The 24,466-nt window shown below is 46.4% G+C and overlaps 2 protein-coding genes across 4 annotated transcripts; one reads left to right on the top strand and one right to left on the bottom strand.

The window, feature by feature from the left end:
• Window positions 1–207: 207 nt before the first annotated feature.
• Window positions 208–4,856, top strand: LOC100273416 (plant/F20M13-60 protein). Of its 3 annotated transcripts, XM_035967803.1 has the most exons (8): window positions 239–388; window positions 486–662; window positions 1,447–1,652; window positions 2,710–2,781; window positions 2,865–3,052; window positions 3,504–3,919; window positions 3,998–4,182; window positions 4,284–4,856. In XM_035967803.1, the coding sequence occupies exons 4-8, from the start codon at window positions 2,754–2,756 to the stop codon at window positions 4,649–4,651; spliced, it is 1,185 nt and encodes a 394-aa protein (XP_035823696.1). In that variant the 5' UTR covers window positions 239–388; window positions 486–662; window positions 1,447–1,652; window positions 2,710–2,753; the 3' UTR covers window positions 4,652–4,856. The 3 variants fall into 3 exon arrangements, with proteins under 3 accessions (XP_020408750.1, XP_035823696.1, NP_001141325.1); XM_020553161.2 differs by lacking the exon at window positions 1,447–1,652 and having other exon boundaries at window positions 208–388; window positions 4,265–4,856; NM_001147853.1 differs by lacking the exon at window positions 1,447–1,652 and having other exon boundaries at window positions 263–388; window positions 4,284–4,852.
• Window positions 4,857–5,406: 550 nt separating this feature from the next.
• LOC100273158 (uncharacterized) lies at window positions 5,407–14,193 on the bottom strand. The gene is made up of 10 exons (NM_001147604.1): window positions 13,443–14,193; window positions 8,682–8,768; window positions 8,467–8,598; window positions 8,200–8,346; window positions 7,813–7,878; window positions 7,617–7,727; window positions 6,284–6,373; window positions 6,108–6,141; window positions 5,942–6,015; window positions 5,407–5,828 (listed from the first exon to the last, which is right to left on the bottom strand). The coding sequence occupies exons 1-10, from the start codon at window positions 14,124–14,126 to the stop codon at window positions 5,751–5,753; spliced, it is 1,503 nt and encodes a 500-aa protein (NP_001141076.1). The 5' UTR covers window positions 14,127–14,193; the 3' UTR covers window positions 5,407–5,750.
• Between the last annotated feature and the right edge of the window lie 10,273 nt (window positions 14,194–24,466).

Below are 24,466 nucleotides of genomic sequence, written 5' to 3'. Positions count from 1 at the left end.
ATACATCTTTTAACTTTATTTTGTGACAGGATCAAATGCTTTAAGCTGGGAAAAATGATCTCCGATTCTTCCGAAACACATGGAGGTGCGATGACAAATGCATTTTGAAGCACGACTTGTTGCTATGCTTCCTTCATACGTGTATGTGCAAGATTTTTAGGAAATTTAATGGATTTAAAATTGTGTGAAACTACCTCTACCATTTATAATTGTAAACTGTGATCTTCCAGGCTGCACCAACTCCATCTCCAGGTGGAATGGAGTTAGCTTGCCTGCACACTCAGTCACGGTGGCGTCCCTATAAGGCGTAGGCCTGACGTCACCCACGCCCTCGCCTCGCACGGGGCGGCGCGGCGGCCGGCGGAGGGAATGGCGAGGCGAAGCAGAGGTAGGCACTGAACGGACCCGACACGACCCGATCTAGTCAATTGGCGCTGCGCTCGCTCTCCCTGTTCGGATCTGAGGGTTCGGTTCGGTTGTCTCAGGCAGCGGCAGCGTCACGGACGCGGCGTCGAAGGCGGACGCGGCGGCGATGCGGATGGTGTCCCGCAGGGGCGCCGTGCGGCTGGTGCTCGTGTCGGCCACCGCCTGGGCCATGCTCGGGCTCGTCGCGCTCGCCTTCCACCTCCGGCCATGCAGCTCCCGCGTCGCATTCCTCTCAGGTCAGCCCCGCGGTTGCCTATAGATCCACTGTGATTTGCTTACCTCTTCTGCTGGCATTATACTCTATCACTATGGCTTCCCAACTTCTTCTTTGCAATGCCCAAATGCCTTGAGCTTGATGATGCGTCGGTAGAGCAAGCTTGCCTGCCTGCCTACATTGCCTTGGGAGTCAGTTAACTCAAGTAGTAACAGGACCACCCGGTTATGCTATCCACATTCTTCACGACTGGAAGCAGTATCTGACAACTACAGTGTGCAATCATGCGTTAAGATGTCTTGCTTCTGAGCTACAGCTAATGTTCATCACTTCTTACTTGCTTATGGACACCATAATTATATTTCCGCACGAGGAAACACCATTTCCATTAGATCATAACGGAAATACAGATGTTCGGGCATAGAGATAGAAAAAAACCAGAACCACCTGAAAATGGCTAGATCTTATCTAGAAAAAAAAAGTACAGCATAGTATTCAGTTGCATGATACAGTAGGTTTTATTCTCCTTCAATCACAATGCTATCTTTTTTCAAGATTTTAAATAGTGTTCTTTTTCTTTACACCACTAGCACACTTAGGGGGGGGGATCTGTGTTAAGATCCCCTTTAGACCTTGTTCGTTTGTGCTGGATTGCTGGGTCGGAACGATTCCTAACCGGATTTCTTCTCTAATTTATATAAACTTTGATTAGCTGGAACGATTCCGGGTGTAATCCGACCCAAACGAACAAGGCCTTAAGCAGCCATGTTTCATGACTCTTTTTTTTCTTCTTCTTGAAAGCGCAGGAGAACTGCGCGATATTATATTAAAGAAGAGGGACAGATACAAGAAAACAACTGGGGGCCCCTACGGCGGCCAGTAACAGGCATACAGAAACTCATCCATGACTAAAGCAAACTAACAAGAACTACCACAATGCTAGCTAACTAGCAGGGAGGCCCGAAATGGGGGCGGTGAGCAAAGACAACTTTGCACCAGCCATCTCTCAAAGGTCAACCTCCAACCCAACTCTTCTGATAGCATCAGCAATACTGGGGCTCTTATTGTCAAATACACAGCCATTGCGCTGCTTCCATAAGGTCCAAACTCCCAAAATGACTAGAGAATTGAGGTCATCCCTTGCAATTCCAGAGACCTTAGTGCATAACGTTCTCCACCATTCAAGAAGTGCATGACTCTTCTCAAACCAGTAAAGTTCTTGTTCTAAACTTTTAAAATTTTCACATAACAGTTAGGATTTTCTTTGTAACTGGTGGGCATTGAACCCTGTGCCTTCTAATTTTTTTCCCAGTTCTGGTAGTTCAATTTGATTAGCTTTTCTTTTCTTTTTTTCCCTCAGTTCTCCTTGCAGGTTAAATCCCCATCCTTTAAAAATATGTTTAATCAACTTGAACTTTTGTTGAATCTTGTCTAGGGCTATTTCGGCCCTGCAAGGTATCAACCAAATTCTTTCTATTTCTTTAAGAAGAATCGGGGTTATTCAGCCAATTGAGGTCAAACCTAAACCGGATAAAAGGCAAATTTTCACATTTACCATCTGTCACCAGCAAATGGTTATGGCCGGAAATTTCTCTGCGAAATCTTCATCACAGCTTGTGGGAAAATGTCTTCCCAATCTTTTGACACAGGAATTCTATCAAGCTTTTCTGAGGTAGGGTTTTCCTGGTTGTTTGACCATGTTCGCCTTCCCCATTCGGACCCGATGTGGTCATCGCCGTAGAGAATGAGGGGAAATTTGCCGTCTTGGGGGCAGACACCTCCTGGGCATATCCTTAAGGAGAGGTATCAGGCTTGGAATGCAGACCGGTACTCTTGGGATGTTTACTGCACACAATAATTATACTTCTTCTAATACTTTATTTAATTTCTGTAATGAATTGACGATGCTGTTTCAGTGCTACATCGTCTGAATATACATATTTTCTTCAGACCATTTACTCAGAAGTTAAATATCTCCTGGTCTTCCATGGGCTGATGCTTATCATGACAGTGACACTTTGTCTTATCAGTTAGCATTACATGCCTTGGTGTGCCTTGTATTTCTGCAGCTCTTTGCAAAAAAGACAGTAAAGTTCTCTCTGTGTTGGACTCGATGGGGCTCTCATCCAAACCACTCCACCGTAAGACTTGTGCCTTAAAAAATTCTTTTGGTGGCTAAAATGTGACTGCTTCATAGCCTCGCGTTTCTTACTTCAATCTACAGGCTGCCCGATACCTGTTGCGGATGATCCAAATGTTGTTGTCATACCAAAGAGGACTCCCAACACAATTGTGAAGAAGTTGGCATATATAACTGTTGACAAACAGGATAAAGATCCCTCACCGCTGTTTGGAGGACGTCAAAACTGGAAACAGAGGGAGGAGAGCTTTAAACTGAACTCTACCATGAAGGTAACTCATTGCGTTTAGTTTGTGTGTGCATCGTATAAACTTGCTTGTACACTTCAATACTTCATTTTAATTTATAGATTAGGGCATTTGGCACTGAAGCATTTGCAGATATTGTTGAATGCTAAATGAATGGGTCTGGCATGAGCCAATCATCAACTTGATATTCTCCAAGATCCATAGATGATGAAGGTCGGTCACCAGAATCTAAAACTGCAGTAGGAATATTGGTGGCCAGTTAGTGTAGTTTTCAAGTGCTTGCCTGGTTTGGGCATACGATGAAAAAAAAAGACCTTCAAATTCATCATTGTTTCGAAAGAATAGTTATTTTTCCTCTAAATGGTACCTTATTATGACCTTTTTTTCATCATTTTCTGAATCTTAAGTTACAATGCTTCATCGTTAAGCCCCTGAACTCTGTTATATGTGTTTGGTTTGTGGTATATATGCTCAGGTTCACTGCGGATTTATGAAAAATAGTGGTGCAGATATGGATATCATTGATGTCAAGTACATACAGAAATGCAAATTCGTGGTTGCCTCTGGTATTTTCGATGGTTACGACATCCCTCACCAGCCATCCAATATCAGCCGCCGGTCTCAGAAGCTGTTCTGCTTCCTGATGGTGGTGGACGAAGTATCTCTTGATTTTATCCAAAAGAACACCACCGTCAAGATCGACAGCGCTGGAGGGAAATGGGTTGGCATATGGCGACTTCTAACAGTGCACCGCCTCCCATTCGACGAACCTAGAAGGAACGGGAAAATACCCAAGATCTTGACGCACAGACTATTCCCTCAAGCTTGGTATAGCATTTGGATTGACGGGAAAATGGAGCTCATAGTTGATCCGCTGCTTATTCTCGAGAGGTTGGCTTTCTATCTGGAACCTCTAGACACGTCGTGGTGGTGCTCTATCGATGGTCTGGAATGGAAATTCTTTTGCAGGTACCTCTGGCGTGGAAAATACACATTCGCGGTGGCTGTCCACAAGCATCATAGGAGCATCTACGAGGAGGGCGACGCGATCAAGCGACGGAAGCGCTACGCCCGCCCTTTGGTTGATCTTCAGATGAAGATGTACTATTACGAGGGGATGGAGCCTTGGAGCCCGAAGAAAAAGATGCCTGGCGGTGAGTGAAATCACACATGCCCACAATACTCTACACAACTGTTGTTTTGTCACTTTAACGTTAGCACTTCCTGAAAGACCAGCTAAAGCTATAACCTGCAGATGTGCCGGAGGGAGCCGTGCTGATCCGGGAACACACAGCGACGACCAACCTGTTCAGCTGCCTCTGGTTCAACGAGGTGAACCTCTTCACCCCACGCGACCAGATCAGCTTCGGCTACGTGGCGCGCAGGCTCGGCGACGCTCTCGAGCTCTTCATGTTCCCCAACTGCGAGTACAACTCGCTGTTCGTCCTGCACAGGCACACGAGGGAGCACTCGTCTAAGGTGGAGTGGGCCAAAACGGTCGACGAGATCGTGGAGAAGGGGCTGAGGGAGAGTAGAGGAGGGTTGGGGCTGTGGACTCCGTACCCTGCGGACCTCAGCTCCGTGGAACTCCCTGCTGTAAGAAGAACTTCGCCGGCAGGATAAGGCTAGGCTGTCAAAGACCACAAAGCTCCCAGCCTAGCCTGCCGATCCTGTGATCTTTGATTCGTTCATGGTTGTACAGAGTAGAACTCCACTGTTTGTTTGTTTTTTTTGGCGTAGATTCTGTAGGCTGACGCTTGGAGTTTGTTGCTTCCAGTTCTGTACAACACTCATCTACGGAGGTAGCACAGAAGGATTTCTCACAAAAGAAAAATCATGACTCGTCAGGTCTAGTATAGGGATATCAAAACAGCATTAGAAGTCGTCACACACAAAACAACCATAGCACCTGAAAATGATCAGCGCCAACGCATCATGCACTTCCTTAATTTTAATGAATCGTTTGCCTTTCCCCTGATACAATCACATCACATCAGCATTCTGTGACCTACCAAATGTTCCTACACCAGAATCACAGGACGCGCGTTTCCTTTACATTTACGTCTGGCGCCTGACGTGTGGGGCCACACCATAGCCGCAGCTGGCCCCACGGCCCTACACGTGAGTCAGCCAGTTGCAGCTATGTTCACGGACGTATATACAGATGATCCCGCCGGGAATCACAAGGGCCAACTCGAGGTGGAAGTGGAACACAAGACTCGGTCTGCACGGCAGCAGCCTTCCCCGGATGCAAGTTCAGAAATCCCTCCACCTGAAACAGCTGCAGACGGTTTCCTCTTCCGAGGAATTACACCTCATCGATTCCCAGTTCAAGATCAACGCAGCCTCCAGCAGACGGTTTCCTCTTCCGAGGAATTACACTGGATCCATGCAATTTTCTCATGTAGCAACAGCATAGTTTACACCATTTTTTTTCTCATGTAACAACAGCAAAGTTAGTTGTTGGCAGTACAAACACATGACCCTGCTTGCTTCTCAAAGCAACTCACAACTGTACTAACAACTTGCAAACGACTCAACTCATTACTCATCCATATAACTTACTAACAACTTGCAGTGACAGACTTCCGTGCAGAATTAGGGTACAGACAGACAGGGATAGCCGGAATTCAAGCGCCAGGCTCGATTGAACAGGACCGACTCTTCGCTTGCGAATCCGAGAAGACTCCGCCGCACGGCGCCTGAAGCCGCTGAACTCGGTTCAACGGGCGCTGACGAGGAAAGGGTTCTGACATACGCCGCACTCTATCGTCTCCGAACCAGAAGCTGGAACCTCGACCTGGATCAAAGCAAATTCGTTGTGCCATGTCCAGATGTGTCAGATTGTCAACCGGGCCACTAGGCATCGGAATTCGGAAGAGGCGTATATTGTTGCGGAAAAAAAATAGACACCTGAAGATGGACCGTGCAGGTTGGGCATGCGACCTCCCGCATCCGCTTGCCAGAAACATCTGAAGACCTTGTTCCTGTCGAGGGGGTAAAACAACACGTTTGTTGTTAAAAAAGCACAAGGGAGGAGAGCATCTTTGGCATGGGTTACAGAGATGGATCCACTCGCCTGAAGACGACCTTTTATTTATATCCATGGCTTCCTGTTCAAAACCACATAATATCCCCAGTGAGCGTTGTTTTGAGTATATCTTGGCAGCAGTCATGACCAAACTAGTATCCCTTCCAGTTCGGTAGAACTGTACAAGACAACAGCGCTCAAAAGAAACAGAAGAGCTAACAAACCTGAAGTTTTTTGGCAAGATCCTCGTGGCTGTGAACAATAGGTCGATTAGCCACTTCCCTTGCATTGTTAAGTCTTTGCGTTACTTCAGCCTTTGAAAACAGAAAGGCGTGATGAGAAAATTAGTATAGCTCACTGGGAATTGTATGTTCAGGCTGTCCACGTAGATCACTCCGAACAAACCAGGGTATTATAAAGACCTTGACAAACCAACAGGGTTTTGAAAAGAAACTCACCAATCAATGCAAATCTTCAGTTTTTCTTTCTTTTTTTAGAAGAAAATGCACTAATAGCGTAAGCTAAAAAGTCCCTTTGTTGGGAATTGTATGTTCAGGTTGTCCAAGTAGCAAGAATATTAAAATGATAAAACGTTGAGATTATTAATCCGGCTCATGGGTGAAGTTTTGACTTCTAAACGTTTAAATGAAGTTTAAACATAGTTTTAAACAACATAGAAAAATATCAATATATCATAATTTTAGACAATAACATGAAGTTAAATACCAAAACATAGAGGTTAGTGGCTTACCAAAACTTCACCCATGAGCCGGATTAGACCCAAAAGTAACTAACAGACTAGGCCCAAAAGTAGCTAATGGTCCAAAACGCATGAAACACTTTGTTTTATAGTTTAGAACGCCAAAACGCGGTTTCAAGCTCTAATTAGAGTTTTGATTTAAACATAGTTTTAATAACACTGCCAAGTAGACCACTCCAAACAGACCAGGCAACTTAAGACCTTGACAAAAACAGCAGCAAGGTTTTATACTTTTATTAGATGAAAATAAACCCACCAAACAGTGCAAATCTTCAGGTTCTTACAAGAAAATGCACTAATGGCGTAAACTAACTCCCTCATTTATTTCCCAACAGTGCAGTTCGAAGAAAACAGTAGCTCCTTGTTGAGAAAAGAAAATAATCAACAATAAAGTTTCAGTGCCTCAATAAAATATCAAACTGAACATATAGTGGTTATTCAAATATAAACATCTTGGGCCCAACTTATAAATTAACAATATAGGCTGTATTATCCAAGTTTGGGTGACGATGGGCTCTAAATTTGACACTATAAGATTTAAGGATTGGATCGGACCCTATTTCTATTCATTTTTGAACTAAAATTTATTTAGTGCCCTATCATTTTGTGAAGAAGCATTTGGATCGTAATCCATTACCACCCATATATCCAAGTGACATGTTTGTTTTTTCAACGTTTATGCCTTGAGCCCTCTAAACTGGAGAAAAAATAAATCAAAGAACTAAACAATAACTAATGTAACATAAATAAGAGCAGAGGTACTGCAATGGCAAAGGATTGAAAAAGGGAAATATTACCATGCATCTGTCACAAACTCGAACTGGTTGAGCATCTGCATCTGTAGTCAGAGGAGTTCTTCCCTGGGTGCACTTATCGCAGAAAATATCACCACAGTTTCGACAGTGATGCTGAAAAATATAATAGGTTTGCCAAATCTTAAAAATGCCAAGGTGATATCATCAGCAGAACAGATCAATATATAACTGTTCTTACCCTGCGGTTGAAAGCACTGAAATCTGCTGCGCATGCTGTGCACTTGCTGACAGCTTCATCTGGGACCTGAAAGAAAATTAGGAGAAAACATGTATTGAATTAAAAAAAGCGAGTCAATGAACAAATCGAGAATCAGGAAATATGCTAACACATATTACATATTATGTGATAAGTATAAAAATCAAAAGGAGACTGCAGATAATAGTATTCAAGGCAGGCTCCACTATGATGCCATCGAACAAACACGACCAACAATGCAATCAAACTAATAGGAAATTAGCAACAGAGGCAAACAAACAGTGAGCTCAATTTGAATATAGCTTTGCAAATTATGCAGAAATTACAGGTTTGAGATGATAGCAAGAAACAAATAGAGAGACTAATTACCCAGTGATCTTTCTCCTCATTAATAGGCTTCATTAAATTCCTCCAATCAAGGAAATTTTTCTTCCTCTCATTTTGCTGCTCAGCGGGCTTGGATGCATCAGCAATTGCTCTACTTCTTGAAATGCTGCTTTCACCCATCTCCTTGAACTGCAGTCCAAAGAAACTAACAGACATCAATCATTTTGGGCAAGCCACATATAGTGCAACCATACAAAATATAGAAACTATCAGATGATTTAAAATATGTTGATAACACAGATGCCAAACCTGCACAGTCGCAGCTGTGACAGTGTCAAGAATGGTGCTGGATGTATAGCTGTTTGATTTCAGCCTTATTCTTTTTCCTTCAACATCCACCGAACTCTTGGACCAAAAGGCAAAAATAGAGGAATCTAATACCTGATACAAAGACCATAAAATCAACAATAGTAATACTAGAATTTTGACAAGTTACAAAGGTGCCATAAGGATGAGTTACTTACATCGCATCTAGTTACAGTTTCAAGGGGATATATTCTTAGTGTCCTACCAGTGTTGGGATCAAGCATCCGAATTCCATCCAGACCAACCTGCATAAGCAGAAAAGTATTGACCAATAACTGCTGGATCATACCAACTTATGACATGCCAAGTATAGCAGCATAACATTATTAACACCTCTTCCTTAAACAGGAGTTCAATGCAAAAGTTTACAGGTATTGGAAACCATTATTTGGTAATTTTAAATGTGAACATTTTGGGAACAACAGTCCACCCCCAGCCTGACCATTTTCAGTTTGGTGCAAATTCACAACCATTTGTTAGAAATCATGGTTGTTATGGCGTCCTCTAAGTGTCACTTGAGCGGCAAGGTGTTGCAGCTAGCCAGCTAGGATGACATAGCAGATGCCTTAGATCTTAGGCCAATGGCGTCCATGAGATGTGGCTAAGGCGTCCGTGGGTGATTAGGCAACGGATCATAGGAAGTGAGTACAGTACCCAATAACCCTAGATCGAGCAGCCTAGTTCATTTGACTCTGCCGGACTCGCCTCAACGTGCCGCCTCGCCCGTGCACTTACCTCCTCGCCATGGCTGCCCAACCGCTGCCTCGGCCACGCGGGGGCTCAGCCGCTGCTCGCCAGCATGGCCGTCATCCGTCCTCCAGTGCTATTCGCTGTGCCGTCCATCCGTCAGACCACCACGCGCCTAATCGCCCGCGCGGTCCATCCGCCACGCACCCAATCCCACACGTCATCCGTCCACCATCGGCCCAACATCGCCCACTGTAGATTCCACCCGCCAGCACCTGACTTGGTATGGCTCTTTCCTCTGCTATCCCTCTATGGCTTTATCTCTCTGATTTGTGTCTTTGTGCATGCTTCAGTAGTTCAGTGCTTGATTGCTTCTATAGGTGGACATTGCAAGTGATGAGCAATAGTCAATGAACACAACTGAAACAGGTTCTTCTCAGGCATCTGAATATGATCCCATGACAGATCCAAAACGAAGGCCAAAAGGTGATGATCCTTGTTGGAAGTACGGGTATTAGGATGTGATTGGCACTCGAAATTGGATGTGGTGCTCGTTATGTAAGAAAAGGATATCTGGTGGGAGTAAGAGATACAAGGAACATCTTGCAGGAGGATATGGTGATGTGGTACAGTGTAACAGAACCAAAGTCATCATGAAGGAGATGGATGCTGCTTTGAAGAAAAATAATAGGGGCCAGCCTATTCTAGTGGAGGAGGATGAAGCAACAAATGATGTGAGTGTGGAGGGGGGTCAGAGGAGCGAGAGCAAGCCTGTGGAAAGTTCAGGGGCAGCAGCTAAAAGAAGGCAAAGTGCCTTGTCTTTCAACGTTCCAGCTCATTGATCAATTAGTATCAAGATCCATATGACACCACATGAGGTCGTAGAGCAAATACACTCAAAGGGACCTTATCAAACAAGCATGCAATCTTATATGAGAAAGACAGAAGAAAGAGCAGCTGTAAATCTTGTGATAGCCAAGTTGTTTTATGAGTGTGGAATTCTCTTCAATGTTGCAAACTCACGACAATTTGAGATAGATGTGGAAGCAATTGCACAATATGTCAATATGGTTCAGGGTTCAAGCCTCCTAGTTATCATGACTTGCGAGAGCCTGTGCTTGACATGGTTGTTAAGAAGATTGACAATGGCAAGGTCAAGCATGAGGCAGCATGGAAGGTACTGATAATGGTGCTAACTACAAGGCTGCAGGCCGACTTCTGATGGAAAGGATCCCCACACTTTTTTGGACTCATTGTACTGCACTTTGCTTGGACCTTAATACCTTATGCTGCAACTTGGAAGACATAGGAAAGTTGAAGGAATTCAAGAAGCCTATTGCATAAGCCCTCCATCTAACAACACTTATTTATAGGCATTCGGGGCTCCTTAGTTTGATGAAGGAGAAGACATGAGGGTGGATATTGTGAGACCCGCTGCTACTAGGTTTCACATTGACAAGTTTGAACAAACATAGAGCTGCATTGAGAGGTCTATTTATATGTGTGGATTGTACTATAAACAAGCTAGCAAGTACGGAGGCAGGGAGAAAGGCAACTGAAATTGTTCTTTCCATGGCATATTCAACCAAGTGGAGGATTGCATTAGAGCTTCACTAGCATCTTAAACCATGAAGATGGTGATTACTCAAGGTGCTGCGAGTGGTTGATGGTGATGAGATGCTTGCTATGCTAGAGGTTCAAGCATTAATGTCTCTTGCAAGACAGAAGGTGATGGAATCTTTCTCCACTGAAAACAAGGCTTTGATCACTCGCATCTTAAACATCAAGGATGGGAATTGGAATAATCAAATGTCAAGCCCTTTGTATGGTGCAGCTCACTTCTTGAACCCTGGAAAGTTCTATGCCCTCCTCAACAAGACTGATGAAGTTGAAAATGAAGACATTTGCACAAATGAGGTTTGTGCTACGTATTGTTTGGTTAGCCTTATGGTCCCTTTCAATGCTATGTAGATGCCATGGTTATTAAAACGGTAAAACGTTAAAACGTTATGAACCAACTTTTCAACGTTTAAACGTTTAAACGAACGTTGAAACGTCTTTTCAGACTTGACATAAAATTTCAAATATAGAATAAGTTCATACATAAGTTGAGTTCACAAACCAAATAGCATCCACGCCTTGATCATCACCATCGTTTCCACTACTGCTCGACAGATACTGAAGGATTACATTGATGGTAAAATCCCACACTTTGAGCTCCCTCCTGGCGTGACAGGCCCTGAGGTGGACTTTGAACAAATCGCTGGATCAGAAAGTCCAACTACTTCAGCAGCTAATGAATCAGTTATTGATGATCTCGATGAAGAGGATGATGATGCAGTTGATCCTGCTGAATCAGACATGAGAGATGTCCTAGATGACCTTGAATCTTTTGACTTGGGTAATGGAGGGTCTGATGCCCCAACTTTTACTGCTCGCACAACCCCGACACACATGGGCAAGGGCATGGGATCTTTTACTGTAGCAACGGCTGAACTCTGAAGCTACTTCGATGGAAGGAAGAAAGGAGTACTAAGCATACGAGAGTTTGAAAACCTTAGAAACAACATTGGTAATCGTTGCCGGAACTTGTGCTGCCCTTCCGGCTGGAGCAATGCACTAGGAGGGAAGAGGGAAGAGCACTGCACTTGGCACTGGCTGGGCAGTTGCGCCTGGAGTCCTGGACCTGTAGCAATGGCGCCATGGCGCTGGCAGGTTGGTGCCTGTAGGTGGAGGGAAGAGGGAGGAGGGGGGAGGGAGGAGGGAGGAGGGGGGCCGCCGCCGTACCTGGAGGGCGGTGGAGGACGGCCGACGGCGGCTGGCGGCACCGCGACTGTGGCGTGTGGACGCGATGGCGTCTGCAGGTTGGCGGCTGGAGCACTGCACTGCGTGTGGGTGCGATGGATCTGTCTGGTTAAAAGCCCATTTAGGCCCACGAACGCTTAGACGCATAGAACGTCCATATAACGGGAAAAACGTCCAGAACGTGCGTTCCGACGTGTAAACGTCGATTAAACGTCCAGAACGGACGTTCTACACAGCTTTTGTAAAACGTGCGGACGCTTTACCTCCTAATCACGTTTTAGCGTTTAAACGACGCTTAATCGTCGTTTAAACGACGTTTTAATAACCATGGTAGATGCATACCAAAAAAAGAAACCGATTGTTGCACAAGAAAATGAATGACTTGGTATGTGTCCTACAATAGGAAGATGGTCGCTAGATTTCAAAAGAGGCATGAGGAGGGGATCAAAGGTTATGATCCATTAGTGTTGGATGAGTTTGATTGGAATAATGAATGGGTTAATGCATCATCCAAACAAACCAATGAAATTGCAGGCCATGATGGCCTTACTTGGGATCATGTTGACGATGTTATTGGTGCATCAAGCCATCTTCAAGATTGTAGCCTCCCCAGGAGAGCTCATGGTCAACCATTGTACTACACAAGAAGGGTGCGGCAAGTGGAGGATGAAATTGATGTAGAAGAGGAAGATGATCCAAGTATGGGAGAAAGGGATGCGAACAAGATAGTGAATGATGTTGAAGATGTTGATAGTCAAGATAAAGATCACATCAACCATGAAGATGGTGGTGAATATTTCCCTACCAATACAAACAATGACTTGATGGATGAATATGCCTAGAAGGAGAGCACTTGAGAGCTGAGAATTTGAATTTAATGTTGTCATGTGTTCATTTGTGGACTTGTTAGTTTGTGAACTATGTATTAGGGTGCACCGGTCAAAACTATGTTATTTTGTGAATTATGCTATGCATTAGGACTTGATGTCCTATATCATCTATGATCCATCTATAATTCTATCTATAATCTACCTATTATGACCTATATCATTTATCTATTATATTCCATTTTTTATGCTTTTATCCGCCTTACTTATATGTCTATGAAGTCGTCTCGCCTCGTGCCTTAGAGGGTTAAAAGGGGGAAAAGGCTCTAGACCTCCGTAGGTACATTTACTGGTCACGGTGACCTCCTATGCTGTAAAACTTCCAAGTAAATTGAAGCCAGGTCTGAATGACGATGCTAAGCCAGTAAGCAACGCACTACTATGAAATGCAATCTGTTCGCACACTGATGAATGGGTCAATTGTATAGTTAGCACACTGAATGCTAAGCCACCAGAAATGGACTACAGAGCTCATCCATAAGAACATGACAAGGTTCACGAAATTCATCTTGTTCCACAGCCTCAAAACAAGCAAAGTACCTGACAGAGCACATCCATGGGGCTCCCAGCGCCCTCCGGCAGCAGCTTGACCCTGAACTTCTGCACCCCACCCCTGACGTCCTCTGACGTCTCTGCCTTGGGCACGGCCCTCACCACCTTGGGGCTGGCCGCGCTACCCCCACGGCCACCCCTATCGGCAGCTGAGCCAATGGACCTCCCGTAGTCATCAAACAGCGCGGATCCCGAGCCCGGCCTCGGTGCGGTGCCCCTGGACCCGTACGGCTCCGGCGCGTCGCCCCCGTTGTAAGCGTACGCTCCGTCGTCGGACCACCCGCCCGCCGGCTTGGGCGGGTACAGCTCCTGGCCGTACCCGGAGCCAGGGCCAGATCCGTAGCCGTAGCTCCCCGCCCGATCCAGCGACGGGTACGGAGAGGGCACCGGGTTGTGCGGGGACGGCGGCAGCGGCGGCGCCGGCGCCGGCTCGTAGGGGTAGTACGGCTGCGGGGGCGCGGGCGCAGCCGGCGGCGGCGCGTAGTGGGGGAGGTCGGCGGGCGGGTACGCGGGGTACGAAGGCGCGGGGGCGAAGTCCGCGGGGTACGACGAGTACGGGGGCGCAGAAGCCGGGGCGGACACCGACGGGTAGGCGGCGGGAGGCGGCGCGGCCGGGGAGGGATAAGGTGGGTAGTAAGGGGCGTAGTCCCCCGCGCCGGAGGAGGGATGCATAGCTGGCGAAGGGAGGGACCGGATCGGGGAGTCGGTGAGGCGAGGCTGGCTGGGGGGGAAAGACGAGGTCGTCGGAGACGAGACGGGAGGAAGCAGAGGAGGAAGGAGACGAGACGAGCGGTGGTTGGAGCTGGGCCTGCTGGCGCGGTTTTCCGGAATGGACCTCGACAGATGAGTATTTTCGGGTAAGGGTTTTTCCTGTGCGAGAGGAATTGCCTGCAGGCTGCAGGGTATGGATTGAAAGATTGAGCCCCACAGTGATCAGCCGGTGTGCATGTGAGAATAATTGTGTTCATGTGGTTGCGTACGATGTGCTGTGCCTGTGCTGGAATTGTTTGGATGATGCTATGATGCTAATTACAGTTTCAGGTTGGTTACAATTGCCTCTGATTAGCATGAGAAAGTTCTGCAAACTGTTTCAGATTCAGAAGATAGACTGAAATTACCACCGAAAATAAGCAATTGGAATGTCCTGTATTTTCCCTATTGTTGACGCCTTTTTGGACTCAACAAGAACCGTGGCGGTGCCCTCTGCACAGGGGCGGACGGTCCGCGCGCAGGAGCCGGACGGTCCGCGGCCTGGTACGAGGCGCGGTGGTGCTCTCTGCGCAAGGGCGGACTGTCCGCGGCCTGGGGCCGGACGGTCCGCGGCCTGGTGCGCGGCTAAGGCTCCTGCCTGACGGCCGGACGGTCCGCGCCCTGGGGCCGGACGGTCCGCGCGTACGCAGGGACGGCGGGAGATCGCCGACGGCGCCTGGATCTTGCTCCCGGGAGGGACCCCGTCGGGGAGTAGAGATCCTAGGTGGTGTCTAGGCTCGGGTAGACCGACCTAGACTCCTCTAATCGACGTAGAGTCGAGGAGATGCGGAGAATTTGGGGATTGAGAGGCTAAACCTAAACTAGACTAGAACTACTCCTAGGATAAAATGCGAATAAAAGTTGTATTGATTCGATTGTTGATGATTACAAATCGGCCGTAGACCTCTCTATTTATAGAGGAGGGGGGCTGGACCCTTTACACAACTGATTCCGAGCTAATCCCGCGAATATAGCTAACAACCGTAGCACAAAACACGGAACCCTAATCTGTTCTGCGCACGCGCGGACCGTCCGGCCCACAGGCGCGGACCGTCCGGACCGCGGACCGTCCGGCCTCAGGGCCGGACAGTCCGCCGGCTCATTTCTGGTTCGAACATATGCCCCCCTGCCTTTTGGTGGAGCTGGGCGAACCAAAAGCAACTAACTCGATGTGATCACATCGGTTTTCTTAGGCATCTTGCCACATACTAGGATGGTACTGTTTGAGGAAACGCCCATTCAAAGTCTTAGGTAAATCCTTGCCTTGTAATGTTTGTAGTAAATAAGCGTTACCAGACATCACATGTTTCACTTTATAAGGACCCTCCCAGCTTAACGACCATTTCCCGAACTTTCGGTCTTTATTCCTTAGAGGTAGAATGGTCTTCCACACCAAGTCTCCTACTTGGAATGATTTTGCTTTGACCTTCTTGTTGTAGGCCCTGGCTACCATGATCTTGTCCTTTTCTATTGCTCCCAAAGCTATCATCCTCTTGTCGGTCACCTCATCAATATTATCCATCATTGAATTATAATAATCAATAGCAGTTAGATCATTTTGTCTGGCAAACCTGACAGCATTCAAACTTATTTCCACAGGTAACACTGCTTCCTGCCCATAGACAAGCTCAAAAGGAGATACTTTAGTAGCACTATGTTTAGATATTCTATGAGCCCATAAAGCTTCAGACAAAATCTTATGCCAATGTTTAGGATTATCAGATACCTTCTTCTTTATCAAATTAATCAACGTCCTATTACTAGACTCGGCCTGTCCATTGGCCTGAGCATAATATGGAGACGAATTAAGCAGCTTAATTCTGTATAATTCAGCAAATTCACGTACCTCCTTTGACATAAAAGAAGTACCTTGATCTGTAGTCAAGGTCTGGGAATGCCGAATCTATGAATAATATGCTCAGTTATGAACTCAATTACCTCCTTGTGCGTCATGTTCTTTAGAGCAACGGCTTCAGTCCATTTGGTGAAATAGTCAGTGGCAACTAACACAAACCGATGCCCCTTTGATGATGAAGGATGAATTTCTCCAATAAAGTCTAATCCTCATCCTCTGAATGGCCAAGGCTTGATGATAGGATGTAATTCGGCTGCAGGGACCAACTGTAGGTCACCGAATTTTTGACACACTTGGCACCCCTTATAGTACTTCAAACAATCAGCTGTCATACTAGGCCAATAAAAACCAGACCTTCGCAACAACCACTTCATCTTTGGAGCTGATTGATGGGTACCACAAATTCCTTCATGTACTTCGGCCATGGCTAATATAGCATCATCTGGGCCCAAGCACTTAAGCAGGACATCGTTAACCGTTCGGCGGTAAAGTTCATCACTCATCAAAACATACTTGAAAGCTGTTCGCCGAATGTTCTTATCTGTCCTGATATTGGGATTTTGCAAATAATTAAGTATAGGTGTCCTCCAATCACTTGTATCGGCTTCATTGTCAGCCGAATCGATTAAGAGAAGCTTTCTGGTAACCTCGGACGGTCCGGCGTCAACACGCGGACGGTCCGCGACCTGGGAATTTGGCTCTGCACTGGTTATCAGATTTTCAGTTTTGTGAAATTTCCCTCTCTTTATCCGATAACCCGATGCATCTTGTGCCAAGTTGTTAGCTCTATGATTCTCAACTCTAGAGATATGCTGAATACTGAATTCGTCAAAAGAATGGATTATGCTCCAACATTTCTCAAGATAACTATTTAGAGTACCATCAAGACATTGATATTCTTCTAACACTTGTTGGACAACCAGCTGAGAATCACCAAATACCTTCACATGTTTTACTCCCATACCATTTAACAGTTCTAAACCGAATAGGAGGGCCTCATATTCAGCTTGATTATTAGTGCAATACGTTTTCAATCGGCTAGAGAAGTCAAAGGAGACATTACTTGGTGAAACAAGCACAGTGCCAATTCCTTGCCCTTCATTGCAAACCGATCCATCAAAATATAAAGTCCAAGGAGTAATAGTGAGGTATGATATGTCTAGTTCATGAATATCATTAACCCGATGTTCTACAATAAAATCTGCTACGACTTGGCCTTTCATAGATTTCAATGGTTCATAAGCCAAGTCATATTCTATGAGTGCATAAGCCCACTTACCAATTCTACCACTCATAATTGGGTTATGCAACATGTACTTGATTACATCGGCTTGACCAGAAACAGTGCAATGACTAGACAGTAAATAACATCTACATTTGGTGCATGCATAAAACAAGCATAAGCATAACTTTTCAATAAAAGTGTACCTTGTTTCAGCATCCACCAACCTTCGGCTTAGATATGTCACCACATGCTCCTTCCCCTCAGTTTCTTGTGTCAGAACAGCCCCAATAACCTTGTCTTCAGCTGCAATGTATAATCTGAATGGTGCTCCTACTTGTGGTGCTTTTAACACGGGAGCCGAAGACAAGTATTTTTTAATGAGATCAAATGCTTCCTGCTGCTCTGCCCCCCAAGTGAATTCAGCATCATTCTTAAGCCGAAGGATAGGGGTGAAGGCATCAATTTTCCCGGCTAAGTTAGAAATAAACCTTCGTAAATAATTCACCTTGCCGAGAAACCTCTGCACTTCGACCTTACACGTCGGAGGCCCCACATTCCGAATAGACTTGATTCGGTCAGGGTCTATTTCTATACCATGTTCATGCATGACAAATCCTAAAAACTTACCAGCCGACACTCCAAAAGCACATTTACGTGGGTTCATTTTTAAACCATACCGACACATTTTATCAAAGGCTTTGCGCAAATCAGCTATATGAGAACTAAACTCAGCCGATTTGACTACAATATCATCAATGTAGACTTCCACAGTGTTTCCTAACAACTCATGGAAGATCAGATTCATAGCCCTCTGATAAGTAGCACCAGCATTCTTAAGACCGAATGTCATGACAACCCATTCAAATAAACCAATGAAGCCTGGACATATAAAGGCCGTTTTAGACGCATCTTCTTCGGTCATGAAAATCTGATTATATCCGGCATTACCATCAAGGAAGCTAATAATTCTATTTCCTGATGCATTATTGATTAATGTGTCGGCTATGGGCATGGGATATTCATCTTTAGGAGTTGCTTTATTTAAATTACGAAAATCAATGCATACTCTAAGCTTACCTGACTCCTTCTTCTCCACCGGCACAATATTGGAGACCCACTATGCGTATCTGCAAGGTCTAATAAAATTAGCTTCTAGCAGCCGGTGGATTTCGTCCTTGATTCGTGGGAGAAGATCTGGACGAAATGTTCTACCTTTCTACTTGAAAGGTCTGAAACCAGGCTTAATAGGCAGCCGATGTTCGACAATTTCTCGGCTTAGTCCAGGCATTTCAGTGTAATTCCAAGCAAAACAATCTGAATATTCCTTCAATAGACCGATCATCTCATTTCTAGAATCGGTCTCCAGGGTCTTGTTTACAAAAGTCGGCCTTGGAGTTTTACCATCTCCTATGTCAATCTCCTCCAAAGGATCGACCGATGTAAACCCCTGTCCTAGTTTATCAAGATCTCTGAATTCCTCTATCATGTCCCCCACAGAGGAATTAGATGATCTTTGTGTGATGTCGGACTTTCCGGTCTCGTGGACCGGATCATCCGTAATACTGTCTTTTCGCTGTGGTAGATGTTCGGTCTTAAAGTCCGAACTCTTTTGTGAAAGACCAGACCATCCGGCCTTGGCGGCCGAACTGTCCGTGACCAAAGACTCATGAACTTTGTGTGTATTCATCATTTAACTTTATTTAGGATTTAGCCGATTCTCCATCGGCTCTAGCATTACAGGAATGAAACCTTTCTTATCTATACTTATGAATTGATAATCAGAAAAGTCTACTCCTGTGAGACATGTAGCAGTCTCATAAGTCCAGAGTACAGGGGCATCGGCCACGGCGATGCAGGCCGATACATCAGCATGTACTTATTCTATGTCATCGCCTACCCATTGTATCAGCATTTGATGTAATGTAGAAGGTATACATTGATTGGCGTGAATCCAATTTCTGCCTAGGATTAAACTGTAATTTCCTTCTACATCAGCGACGAAGAATGCAGCAGCAAGGGTCTTAGTCCCGATGGTTAATTCAACGGACGTGACTCCCCTGGCTTTGATCGAACTATCAGTTCCAACACCGCTGAGGGTCATGTTGGTCTTGACAAGTTCGTCATCTTGTTTACCTAATTTTCTGTATAATGAATAAGGCATTAGATTTACAGCCGCCCCTCCATCTACCAACATCTTAGCAATCGGTATCCCATCAATGTGGCCGCGCACGAAGAGCGGCTTTAAATGATTTACCGATTCTTTTGGTTTAGTAAAGGCGGCTTCTTTAGGACCAAAATCAAACTGGGCAACAACAGGTTCATCGTCGCCGATAATAGTACAATCGGCAGAAAATGTAATAATATTTACATCCATACCTGGGCGTTCTGGAGAAGCCTCATAGTCGACCAGGTCTTCTCCCAGCAGGTCGTCCTCCTCCATTGATGTTGTCGTGTCGTTGGAGGCCTCCTGGTGAACGGCGGACGGTCCGCGCACGGAGGCCGGACGGTCCGCGCCTGGTGCAGGTTGTCCAGACGCTTCCTGGTGAAAGCCGGACGGTCCGTGCGCAGGGGCCGGACGGTCCGCGCCTGGTGCAGATTGTCCAGACGCTTCCTGGTGAGGGACGGACGGTCCGCGCGCAGAGGCCGGACGGTCCGCGCCTGGTGCGGGTTGACTTTCTATTTCCGTGACCGTTTGTTTTTTCTCGACGACCTTTGGTCTCCATTTCTTTTGCGGTGGCGGGTATAGTGGATGTGTGTCATTAAATGTCTTTTCCGCCTCCTTTTCCTGGCTCTCTTTTGCTCTTAGGCGCTGTAATTTTCTCTTTTGGGATCGTGTCAATCCTGCTGTACACCATCGAGGCATGGAGTATTTTGGATCGGCTGTTTTGATAGTAGCCGTATCCTTTTCGGTTGTGTTGGCCGATTCGCCGAAAATCATCGGCCCTTTATTATCTTCTTGTATGACAACATCTGCAGTGCCTATTTTGATGATGTCCTTTTTTGTTGTTTTTTGAGTTGCTGCAGGCATATGCCCCCCTGTCGGATTGGTCGGCCTGAAAGGCTGAGTAGTCCGGCAATCCTGTTGGGTTTGTGCCTGGTGACCGGATTGAGCAGTGCTCAATCGGTCTTGTACTGGTGGCGTCAACCTGTCAAAAACAGATGTTTGGGGTGCCCCCCAGGCGGGGTACTGTGGCATCCCAAATGGATATGGTGGCATGACCCACATTTGATTTGGGACATATGACGGAGGTAAATATGTGTATGGATATGGCATAGGTGGATATGGAGGTGGAGGTGTCCATGCAGGTACGTTAGGTCTCACTTGTACAATATGACCTTTCATTTCTTCCGATTGGTGGGGTGGTCCAATCGGCCTGACCTGACGCTGCTCATGAATGGGTGAGCGGGGTCGCTTTGCTGGCCGGTCACTGGGGCCGGCCTTCTTTTTTACGTATTTAGACAATAATTGATCAAAAGTTGGGCCGGCTTTAACCAACCGACCAGCTGCTTTGAATGTATTTGTTTTCCACGTACCTATCTCTGGTCGTCGTGGTTTGAAAGTACGTGGACGTTGTGAATCCTGAGTACGGCCGGACCGTCCGTCGGAGCTCTCCGGACCGTCCGGTGGGGTCCCGGACCGTCCGCGCCTATGTGCCGGACCGTCCGGGATACGCAGTACGGGCTCCTGCATCTGTCTCCCTGTCTGCGCTTGCCCCCCAGTACTGGAGGCTGTGATGGTCACCTTTAGGGTCTCCCCTCCATTGGGAGTCTTCTCGGCCACCACTTTCCTGCAAGAAACTTTACGATTCCCATCGGCCTCTTTAGCATTGCCGATGATTATCTCTTTGCCTTTGTCTTTATCGGCTGTGTTTGGCCGAACTAGGACTTTCTTGCCCTCGAAGTCAATCATGTTCATCGGAAAGGGCTCTGTATCCACCTGCATTTCCTGAAATTTCAATCGTCCTTCGTTAATGGCCGATTGAATCTGTCGACGGAATACATTACAATCATTAGTGGCATGAGAAAACGAGTTATGCCACTTGCAATATGCACGACGTTTTAGCTCGTCGGCGGATGGAACAGTGTGATTTATTTTAATGTTTCCATTTTTAAGTAATTCATCAAATATTCTATCACACTTACCAACATTAAATGTAAACTTAACCTCCTCTTGCCGTTTCTTTTGAACCGGCTGTAAGGAGGCACAAGCCAAAGATTTGGCCTGCTTTGGCCAAACCATTTCAGCAGCATACACCTCTGCTGATTCGTCTTCTGAGCTACTTTGGTCGCATTCTACTACATGTACGTTGTGACGAATTGTTTTAGCAGTTTCTTTGCTTCGGCTTTCACAAGCCAAAGCTCTCTGGTGTAATTGTGCTAGTGTAAAGAATTGGATGCCTTCTAATCTTTCTTTTAAATAATATCGCAGACCATTAAAGGCTAATCCTACTAGCTGTTTCTCTGCTAAATGAATTTGAAAGCATCGGTTTCTTATATCTCGGAATCTCCGGATGTAATCATTAACCGATTCATCTTTTGTTTGTCGCAACGACACTAAATCTACCAAATCCAACTCATAGCCACCGGAGAAAAAATGATCATGAAATTTTTGTTCTAGATCCCCCCATGATGAAATGGAATTAGGAAGTAAAGTGGCATACCATGCAAACGCGGTTCCTGTTAGCGATAACGAAAATAAACGTACGCGAAATGCCTCTGTGTCGGCCAATTCTCCCAATTGTGCTAAGAACTGGCCTATATGTTCGCGTGTGTTTTTCCCTTGATCACCCGAAAAACTTGCGAATTCGGGTATCCTGGTTCCCTGTGGGTATGGGTGGTGATCAAATCGGCTGTCATAAGGTTTCCGATATGATTGCCCCACAGGGACCATGCTTACTCCGAGCTTATCTCGGAACGCCCCAGCTATTTCCTCCCTTACTATATCAATGGCAGCCGGTGCGAGACCACCGACTCTCTGGTCAAACATAGGTGGGGTTGGCTGGATATTAGCATGCTGTCTTTCCCCCCATTGGTTTGAGTTACGTGGTGCATTTTCATTTGCCCTATATGGGTCATAGGTTTGATCGTTTCTTTCCGGCCTCCTGGGTGGGGCCGGAAAGCTTTCCTGGGCTCTGGATCTTGAATTAATGGGTTGATGCATTGTATAGTGCGATGGGAAGTGCTGCTGGGACGGGTGAGGATTCCGGTAACAATCCTCCTCAAAAAGGTCATGTGCGGACTGTCCGGACATTGACCCGGACCGTCCGTGATTATGTGCGGACCGTCCGTTGTTGTACGCAGACGGTCCGACTGGGTAGTTTAGGTTCTGTGCCGTGTGTGGTGGCTCGGGCGCATATCTAGGTAACTCATTAAAAATAGGCCCGACTGTTGCTGGCTCGGACGGTCCGCGCTCACGTGCGGACGGTCCGGGCATGTGCAGATCGGCTGGTTTGCTGCCGATTTGCGGTTGATTAGGGTATGTGTCCATCGGCATCCCATAAAGGGGTTGTGACTGGTCGTGACAACCTGTAGCCGATGTGTTACACGCGTTATCTCCTAACTCAACCTCGTGCGAAGGAAAATTTGCGGTACTAGATTTATCAAATGCACGTACTAGTCTCTTAAGATCGCTTTGCATACCCCCTATGATGTTCTGCATTTGTTCACGCTGATCTTCTACATAATTTCTAAGAGATTGCAGATCGTTGGTATTACTTACATTGGGGATATCTGGCGTGGGTTGGAGCGAAGCCGGATCCGTCGCCCGATGTCGGACGACCTTGTTGTTCCTGTCCACTTTGAAGTTGGCCAAGAACTTTGCTTTCGCCTCCTGGATCATCCGCTCCTTGTGCTCCTCGAACTGGAGCTGCTCGTCAGCCGGCAAGGTTTCCCAAGTCGGCTCTATGATGTTGCTTGGAGAAATATCAGAGCTATCCCTTGAACCGGCCATTGAGGGCCGATTTGATGAGCTTAGATATGTCTTCCCCAGCGGAGTCGCCAAAAAGTATGTTGACGCCTTTTTGGAGCGCCAAACACTCAACAAGAACCGTGGCGGTGCCCTCTACACAGGGGCGGACGGTCTGCGCGCAGGAGCCGGACGGTCCACGGCCTGGTACGAGGCGCGGTGGTGCTCTCTGCGCAAGGGCGGACTGTCCGCGGCCTGGGGCCGGACGGTCCGCGGCCTGGTGCGCGGCTAAGGCTCCTGCCTGACGGCCGGACGGTCCGCGCCCTGGGGCCGGACGGTCCGCGCGTACGCAGGGACGGCGGGAGATCGCCGACGGCGCCTGGATCTTGCTCCCGGGAGGGACCCCGTCGGGGAGTAGAGATCCTAGGTGGTGTCTAGGCTCGGGTAGACCGACCTAGACTCCTCTAATCGACGTAGAGTCGAGGAGAGGCGGAGAATTTGGGGATTGAGAGGCTAAACCTAAACTAGACTAGAACTACTCCTAGGATAAAATGCGAATAAAAGTTGTATTGATTCGATTGTTGATGATTACAAATCGGCCGTAGACCTCTCTATTTATAGAGGAGGGGGGCTGGACCCTTTACACAACTGATTCCGAGCTAATCCCGCGAATATAGCTAACAACCGTAGCACAAAACTCGGAACCCTAATCTGTTCTGCGCACGCGCGGACCGTCCGGCCCACAGGCGCGGACCGTCCGGACCGCGGACCGTCCGGCCTCAGGACCGGACAGTCCGCCGGCTCATTTCTGGTTCGAACACCAATGAAATCGAAATTTCGCAGAAAAATGCAACATATGATAACATGAACACTGTGCACTGTCCAGTCAAAATAAGAAAGAAACCGCCAATGAGAGCATCAAACACATACATCTGGACCGGGTAGCAGTACGTTACCAACAACTGCTTATATTATTGTTTACACCAGTTATTATGTGATTGTAGCAAGCTGTCCAGTTTATATTTTTAGTAGGTCAATTAGGCAATGCATAATTATGTTGTAGGCATGGTGGTTCATCTAAGCACATTGCTTTCCTTAATGGAAAAAAAACAAATGTTGGTACATATTTTTATCAATCAATTTTAAAATGTATAAAATGTTTTTTGGGAAAATTTTCTAACCGGAGGTGTGTCTCGCCAAACATTGGGACTATTGCTCTGTTTCAGTCAGTGACACGCCGCGACAAAATGGCCGCCGGGACTATTGCACAAAATGGC

Source organism: Zea mays, chromosome 5 (assembly GCF_902167145.1).
Source record: "Zea mays cultivar B73 chromosome 5, Zm-B73-REFERENCE-NAM-5.0, whole genome shotgun sequence".
NCBI classification, from domain to species: Eukaryota; Viridiplantae; Streptophyta; class Magnoliopsida; order Poales; family Poaceae; genus Zea; species Zea mays.
The sequence above is the reverse complement of the archived record's forward strand: the minus strand, read 5'-3'. Positions and strand labels throughout refer to the sequence as shown.

What these genes read in the sequence shown, in the direction of transcription:
- LOC100273416 (NM_001147853.1), top strand. An exon ending in AACTGAACTCTACCATGAAG is followed by an intron (nt 3,053 to 3,503) that starts GTAACTCATTGC and finishes ATATATGCTCAG; the next exon opens with GTTCACTGCGGATTTATGAA. An exon ending in CCGCTGCTTATTCTCGAGAG is followed by an intron (nt 3,920 to 3,997) that starts GTTGGCTTTCTA and finishes ATTCTTTTGCAG; the next exon opens with GTACCTCTGGCGTGGAAAAT.
- LOC100273158 (NM_001147604.1), bottom strand. Translation starts at nt 14,126, where the DNA reads ATGCATCCCTCCTCCGGCGCGGGGGACTACGCCCCTTACTACCCACCT. An exon ending in ATGAGGAGAAAGATCACTGG is followed by an intron (nt 7,879 to 8,199) that starts GTAATTAGTCTC and finishes ATTTTCTTTCAG; the next exon opens with GTCCCAGATGAAGCTGTCAG. An exon ending in AAATAAAAGGTCGTCTTCAG is followed by an intron (nt 6,016 to 6,107) that starts GCGAGTGGATCC and finishes CCCCCTCGACAG; the next exon opens with GAACAAGGTCTTCAGATGTT.